Here is a 7897-nt window from a genome sequence, read left to right on the forward strand (position 1 = left end):
GGGGGCGGGAGGATAGGGGCAGGCGGGCAGGGAGGCAAGGCTCTGACAAGGAGGCTTCTGATTCATTCTCTCCTCTGCCTCCCCAGGGAGCTCCTGGGCAGCCCACAGGCCTGGCCTCTGCTGCTGGCCAGCTGCCTGGTGCCCGGGGTGCTCCAGCTGACCTCCCTGCCCCTGCTCCCTGAGAGCCCGCGCTACCTCCTCATTGACCGCGGAGACACTGAGACCTGCCTGGTAGGTGAGTCTCTGACCTCAGGTCACCAGACCACCCCTGACCAAGGGGCACGTCTGCCCAGAGCTTGGTCCCATTTCTTGGGTTTCATTTATCAGAGAAAGTTATCCCTCTCTTTGTGCTATCCATCAATCCCTTCAAAACTCTTTATCAAAGGACTGTCCTGAGTGCCAGGGCAGTGAGATGGAGCAGACCCAACCCCTGCCATCCAGGAACCCCAGGGTGGTGCAGGGAAAGAGCCACCCACACACATGCAAGATAAAACACCATGTAAGAAGAGCTTATGGTCCCCATGCCAACTGGATGCCAATGGTCTCATCCGTTAGCTATGAGCACAATAAGGATACCCAAGGAACAATCCCCAAATCTCTGGCTTAAAACAATAATCATTTACTATATCTTCTACTCTTACTTTCTGGGCTGGCTGCATGACTGCTGATTTCAGCTGGCAGTTGGCCAGTCCAAGCTGGTCTGGGCTGGAGCAGTTCAGTTCTGCTGAATATGCCTGTCCTTTCACTCTTGGTACCAACTGACTAGCCCAGGAATGTTCTTGTTACAGCAATGGGCAGAGACGCAAGAAAGCAAATCTAATTGCACAAGCACTTTCCAAACCTTTGGCCTCTCATGTCCGTTAATATCCCATTGACCCAAGAGAGTCACGTTACTGGGCCCAGTTAAGGGATAGGAAAATCGATGGCATATCCTCTCACATGGCAAGGGGCGTAGATTTAGGGACAGTGAAAACAGGGCCCACTAATGTACTCTTCTCAGTTTGCCATCGTAGCCCCAATTATTATTCATGTCCCTCCCATCCAGGACCCCCAAAAGTCTCATCCAATCACGGCACCAGGTTTGAAGTCCGAGATCTTAAGATCACATGAAGTCTATATGTACCTTCTTTTGATCCGGAGACCTAGGAGCTAAAAACACAAGTCTTCTGACCTTCCCATACTTATTGGTGAAAGTGAGACAGCATAACCAGAACTTACCCTCATTTCAAAGAAGAGGGTAAGGAAGCCGAAAGTTTCCATAGCAACGCCGAAGTGCTGCCACGAAAACACTGACAGATTCTCCTGCTTGCGGGGTGGGGACTGTTCCTTGATCAAGCCCTGGAATGTTCCTCTGCCCCCTGGGAGGGGCTCCCCAGGCCATGGTTTCCCCAGGTTCTTGCTTCTGCCCTCCGAGATGTCCTTCCTTTTCCATCGCCTTCCTTGACACCTTCTGAAGAGGGCAATTGGAATGTACCTATAGCAAACTGGGGCACAGAAGGCTCTACGTTTCAAACTATGTAGGTGTCTTTTCATCCAGGCTGGCAGAACTGTCATCAATACAATTTTCTCAATAATGATGTGAATTTTTTTACAAATTTGCTTTATGTGCCAAAAAGCCATATCCATAATTCTTTTTGAGATATGCTTCTCTCCTGAGACTTAGTTATTGGAATTTTGAGCACGTCAGGCAGCTGTGGACCAACACACTTACGCCTCCATAATGCCCGTTTTTCCAGCCATGAGGGTCTCCGAGGCCCTATCTTAAGTGACATCCTGATTTGTTCTTTACCCTGAGTCTGTGACTTCCTGGCAGGCTTTGGATTTACTCTTTGCTCTCAGGCTGTAACTTAATTTGGGACTCTTTGCTACCTGGAGAGGCTAGAGATGAGAAGCCTGGTTCGTTTTTGTTTTTTCATTAAATCAACTTAGCAAGTTTAAAATAAGTTAAATTTAATTAAATTTTGTTCCTTCTTTTGTACTCATGCCTTTTTTATAGTAAGCTTAGAATACTCAGATAAAAGCAGCCAGTTCATGCTTTCAACACTTGGGAGATCTCTTCGCCCAAGTCCAGAAGTTCATTAAGTCTGTTTTCTTTCTTCCACGCTACTGCCCTACGTACATGGCTTGTCGTTTTTCCAGACTCCCCACCACCCTCTGCCTGGTCTGCAAACAAATACCATAGGTCACAGGTCCTAGTTATGGTAGCACCCATTCCCAGTACCAATTTACTGATCAGCTTTATATCGCTGCCTAACAATCACAGCATCTCAGTGGCCAACAGAAGAAGCAATTGCTTAGCCCAAGCCTCTGTGAGTTCTTTGGGGCTGGCGGATGTAGGCTGGGTCTGGCTGGTGGCTCTGCTCCTCTTGGTCACTCATGCAAGTCAGATGAGCATTGGCTGATCTAGGAGGGTACTAGCTGGGCCACCCTTGCTTCTCTTGGGACCAGGGGCTAGCCCAGCAAGTTTCAAGGATGATGTCAGAAGAGGAAAATAGAAATGAGCAAGGTCCTGTAAGGCTTGGGCTGAACAGTGGCATGCCCTCCCTGTGGACTCATCCTATTGGTCAAAGCAAGTCACATGGCTAGCCTAGCACCAAGGGATGTATACTTGCCCCTTTAGTGGAATCAACTGCAAAATCACATAGCAAAGGACATGAATACAGGAAGAGGTGAGGAACTGGGGATGATGATGGCAATCTGCCACAGTTGCCCTGCCCTGTCTTATGGGTCCACAGAAACCTGAGGTTCTAAAGCCTTTTCTGGTCCATGAACTGTGAAATGACAGGGCCGGGAAGATCACCCCATCTGACCCTGGGGGCCCAGAGAGAGAGAGAAGGGAGTTGGGGGCGGGCAAAGGAGAGCTCAGCACCCCCTCTTGTGCCCCAGCACTGCAGCGGTTGCGGGGCACCGCGGATGTAGTGGCGGAGCTGGCGGAGCTGGAGGAGGAACGCGCTGCCTGCCAGGGCCTTCGCGCTAGGCGCCCCTGGGAGCTGTTCCAGGACGGCGCCCTGCGGAGGCAGGTGATGAGCCTGGTGGTACTGGGCAGTGCCATGCAACTCTGCGGGAACGACTCGGTGAGGGCCCTGCCCCGCCCCACACCCTGGGCCTGGGGGCTGTGTGCTGCAGGCCCCTGGGAAAAGGGAGGTTGCAGGGAGTCAGTGGCTCAGAGCCGGCCCAGAGCCAGCCCTGCACCCCTCTCTCCAGTTGTACGCCTACGCCTCCTCCGTGTTCCTGGAGGCGGGAGTTCCCCAGGAGAAGGTCCAGTACGCCATCATCGGGACCGGGTGCTGTGAGCTGCTCACCGCATTTGTCAGTGTGAGTATGACTCTGGGCTGCTCCTCCTCCAGCCCTGACACCCTGAGGACTTCAGTCCCCTTCCTTAAGCCATTTCCCACTCCAAGTCACTCTGATAAAACTTGCTACTTCCAAGTTAGCAAGCATTTATTGAGCATCTACTCTTTGCTGGGCACTCGGACCACCATTTTGAGATGAGGAGACTGCATGAAGTTGAGTGACCTCTGGGAAATTAATATCTTAATCTCCTGAAGTCATAAACTGCTCCTTACCCCACCAGCTTCCTCACGAAGCCCCTCCTTGCTGCCCACCCCCAAACCAAGGGGACCATGGCCCGGTGGCCGGGCCCAGTGACTGAGAGCCCCTTTCCTTTGCAGTGTGTGATCATTGAGAGAGTGGGCAGGCGGATGCTGCTCATGGGGGGATACTGCCTGATGACCTGCTGGGGGAGTGTCTTCACAGTGGCACTGTGCCTGCAGGTAGCTGGGCTGGGGGAAGGGCAGGTGGGTGGCTGCTGGCTGATCTCCGCCTCACCCCACCTCTCTGCTACAGAGCTTCTTGCCCTGGATTCCCTACCTGGCCATGTCCTGTATCTTTGCTTTCATCCTTAGCTTTGGCATCGGCCCTGGTGAGTGGGCCCAGGGGCTCTGGGACGTCTGGGTGAAGGATGGGTAGATGTGAAATGCAGTATCACTTGCATGCCCCCATCCCCACCTGTACAAGGCTTCTGGAAGGAGAACACCAAGGGACCCCTACTTCCACGTCTGGGGCGAGGTTGGGGAAAGGCAGGGTGGAGAGTCCTGGCTGGCAGTCCGCTGTTCCTGCTCCTCCTTCCAGCCGGAGTGACAGGGATCCTGGCCACGGAGCTCTTTGACCAGACGGCCCGGCCTGCTGCCTACATGGTCTATGGGGCACTCATGTGGACCATGCTCTTCCTGGTGGGGCTGGGGTTCCCCTTCATCCTGGTAGGTTCGCCCCTCCCCCTAAGGATCCTGCCTTAGGTTTTATCCCTTTCAGCATGAGAACCCCAGTGGGAGGCCTCTATCCAAGGAGACTGAGACTGAAGAGGGTGGGGCTTATCTAAGCAAAGAGGAACAAATCCCTCTCATCACTACCTGTTATGGGGTCTTCCGTCTGGGGGCTGAATGGGGCCACACCAGGTCTCAGGGTCTCTTTCATTCTACAGAAGAAATTGTCACACTTCTTCTATGTGCCTTTCCTCGGCGTCTGTGTCTGTGGGGCACTCTACACTGGCTTCTTCCTCCCTGAGACCAAAGGCAAGACCTTCCTGGAGATCTCCAAGGAATTGCACAGACTCAACTTTCCCAGACGAAGCCAGGGCCCCACATGGAGCGGCCCGGAGATCATCAGGTCCACAGAGCTATAGCTCCACAGGTGCGGCTGGGGCCCAGTTCCAGCTGCTGCTCTTCCCTTTGCTTCCTCTGCATTCACTGGTGCCTGCATTTGTTCTTTTAATGAGTGTTTGTTAAATGAGCACCTACTGTGTGTAGGCATGGTGCCAGGTGCTTAGCAATAGTCTTGAGCCAGAGAGATGGAATCCGGGACCGTTTGGTGCTCCCCAGCTAGAGGCAGTTAACAGGAAACCAATAAGAACTAACTACAAACTTGGAGAAATGCAGTGGAAGAAAAAATACAGGTTGCGAAGGGTGTGTATCCTGGGGGGAATGACCCAGTTTGATGGGGGCGTGGTCAGAAAAGGACTTTCTGAGGAATTGATTTTTAAAGATCAACTTTATTGAGGTACGATTTACATACAATAAAACGTATCCATATTAAGCATACATTTGGTGAGTTTTGATAGATTCCACCCTTGATACCACCAAACCACCACAATCAAGGTAGAACATTCTTCCTTATGCCAAAAATCTTCCCAAAATCTTCCTCATGCCCCTTTGTAATGAATAACCCACCCCATCCCCAGCCCCAAGCAGCCACTGACCTGCTTTCTGTCACTATAGGCCAGATTTGCCTTATTTTAAGAATTTGATATAATTCTTATGTATTTATGTCTGGCTTTGTTCCAGATAAATTTTTTCGAGACTCATGCATGTTGTCACATATATTAGTATATACTCCTTTGTATTCCCGAGTAGTATTTCGCTGTATGGATATACCATAATTTCTTTATCCATTCACCTATTGGACATTTGGGCTGTTTCTTATTCTTGGCCATCATGAATAAAACTGCTATGAACATTTCTGCATAGGTTGCTGTGTAGACATATGTTTTCATTTCTTTTGGGTAAACGAATTGCTGAGTTTAATAACGAAGGTATGCTTAGCTATAGAAGAAACTTTTCCAAAGTGATTGTACTGTTTGACATTCCCACTAGCAAAGTATGAGAATTCCAGATGCTCCAAATCCTCATCAGTACTTAGTATTGTCCATCTTTTAAATTTAGCCATTTAGTGAGTGTGTAATGGTGTCTCATTGTGGTTTAATTGTGGTATTTCCCTGATGACTCACTAAGTTGAGCATCTTTTCATCTGCTCAGTCTGGCCATTCATTCATCTATCTTCTTTTGTGAAGAATCTGTTCAAATATTTTGTTTAGTATTTATGAAAAATATTTTCTTAAGGACTTCATTTTGCTAGAGCAGTTTTAGGTTCACAGCAAAATTGAAAGGAAGGTGCAGAGATTTCCCGTATCTCCCCTGTCCCCACACATGCACAGCCTCCTCCATTATCAGCGTCTCCCAGCAGAGTAGGACGTTTGTTACAATCAATGAACCTACAGTGACACATCGTTATCACCCAAAGTCCACAGTTTACATTAGGGTTCACTGTTGGTGTTGTACATTCTATAGGTTTAGACAAGTTTATAATGACATGTATTCATCACTATAGTATCATACAGAGTAGTTTCACTGCCCTAAAAATCCTCTGTGCTCTGCCTATGGTAGAGGGTTTAGAAGGAAGGTGCCAGCCTCAGAGCCTGGTTGTCTCAAGACAGGGAGAACCTGGGTCTAGGCCCTTGGGGAAACAGTACTGTCACCATGAGAGAGATGCTCCACCCTCTTTTGGGTCTCCATCCGTGCCGACATCCTGACCCAGACCTGGTTGGGAAGAGGTGTAGAGCAAGGCAGAGCCTCTGTCCTCAGGAAGACAGGAAGGCCGGGGACATGGCTCTGTCAAGGAGGAGTCTGGCCTGGCCTCTTCTCTCCCTCCCCCAAAACTCCACAGGCCTGGCCCCTACTGCTGGCCAGCTGCCCAGTGTCCAGGGTGCTCCAGCTTGCTCCTGCTCCCCTAGAGCCAACACTATCTCATCACTGACAGTGGAGACCCCCAGGCCTGCCTGGCAGGTAAGTCCCTGAACTTGGGTCCCCAGACCAGGCTGGAGGGTTTCCCACAAGTCTGTGTACCCAGCTAGACCCTTCATGTCCTCGTCTGCTGGTTTCTGTCAGGCTCCAAATCCCCCTGAAATACTTTCCCCCTCATACCAAAATGCTCCCAGCTCGGCCCACCTATCCAGACCGCAAACCCCAGATGGACCCTCTCTACTGCCCAGAGCACTTGGTCAGCTCCCTGCATCCCTCCTTCCCTTGCTTGCTGGTTACCTAGGCTGTGAGTTTCTGCTTCTCAGGGCCTCCCGCCAGGGGTCCAGCCTCTTCTACTAGGCCAGCAGACAGTGGTCCATTGGGTGGGGTGTGGAGTGGCTGCCTGGCTGTCGGGATCCACATGGTGCTGAGGGTCAGGTTGTGCAGCTTCCAATGGCTGCCTTCTGTTCTCCCACATTTGCTTCCTTCCACTCCTCTCTTGGACCCTTGAGACTCTGGTTCCTCTTTGTTGAGACACAGGTCACTCTCTTCGTGCCTCAGCTGAAGCATTCATTGACCCTTTGGTTTACACATCTTCTCTCAGGGCCCACTGCATCCTGAGGTGGCCGCCCCAGTCCCTGTCCTCGGCTGTGCCCAAGGTTGTGCAGAGGCAGGCAGTGACCCTCAGCTCGCAGAAAGCGAAACGGTCTCTCAACACCACCACCACCATTCAGAGCTGATAACTGTGGACGGTTTTCTGCCTGTCAGGCAGTTCTGAGTGCTTCACCAGTGTTGGCCTCTTTAATCGCAACAGGGACCCCATTTAATAAGAACTTTTATAATCCCATTTTCACACAAGAGAAGCAGAGGCACGTGAAAGCAGTGACTCATCCAAGGTCACACCACTAGGTGGCAGGGCCAGGACTGGGCCTGGTGATCTTAACCACTGCACCACACTGCCTCCTCTGTTCTGGCTGTTCTGCAACCCGATGCCCATTCTGCCTGGAAGGCCTAGAGGCCACCCTGAAAGGTCCAAGGTGACACTGTGGATTAGGATGCAGCTGGGGCTTAAGCCAGTATTCCCTGAGGGCAGGGCCAGGACAGGGATGTGAAGGACATGGAGGCTGAGTGGCCACAGTTCAGGCTCAGCAGAGGCAGGTGGGACACTATAGGTGGCACTGGCAACAGAGCCTGTGGGAGGTGAGGTTGTGTCCCATTGGTTTCCTAGCTCCATTCTGTAGGCAGCAGGGAACCACTGAAGATTAGAGAGAACCAGACACCCAGAAAGACAAAGACACTAAGGGGGAGCCCAGGTCCTATCCCCA

At 51.3% G+C, this 7897-nt stretch overlaps 1 protein-coding gene across 1 annotated transcript in view; it reads left to right on the plus strand.

Annotated features, from left to right (window-relative positions):
- The window catches only part of SLC2A11 (solute carrier family 2 member 11), a 29047-nt gene extending 23423 nt beyond the window's left edge, over positions 1-5624 (plus strand). Inside the window, exons 8-14 of the mRNA XM_011355976.2 lie at positions 87-235; positions 2887-3074; positions 3205-3315; positions 3672-3773; positions 3847-3922; positions 4132-4259; positions 4481-5624. Coding sequence (XP_011354278.1) covers positions 87-235; positions 2887-3074; positions 3205-3315; positions 3672-3773; positions 3847-3922; positions 4132-4259; positions 4481-4681 — 955 coding nt within the window. The 3' untranslated portion in view covers positions 4682-5624. The remainder of the gene's footprint in view (positions 1-86; positions 236-2886; positions 3075-3204; positions 3316-3671; positions 3774-3846; positions 3923-4131; positions 4260-4480) is intronic.
- Positions 5625-7897: the final 2273 nt, after the last annotated feature.

Source organism: Pteropus vampyrus, unplaced genomic scaffold, assembly GCF_000151845.1.
Source record: "Pteropus vampyrus isolate Shadow unplaced genomic scaffold, Pvam_2.0 Scaffold23, whole genome shotgun sequence".
In the NCBI taxonomy this organism is placed as follows: Eukaryota; Metazoa; Chordata; class Mammalia; order Chiroptera; family Pteropodidae; genus Pteropus; species Pteropus vampyrus.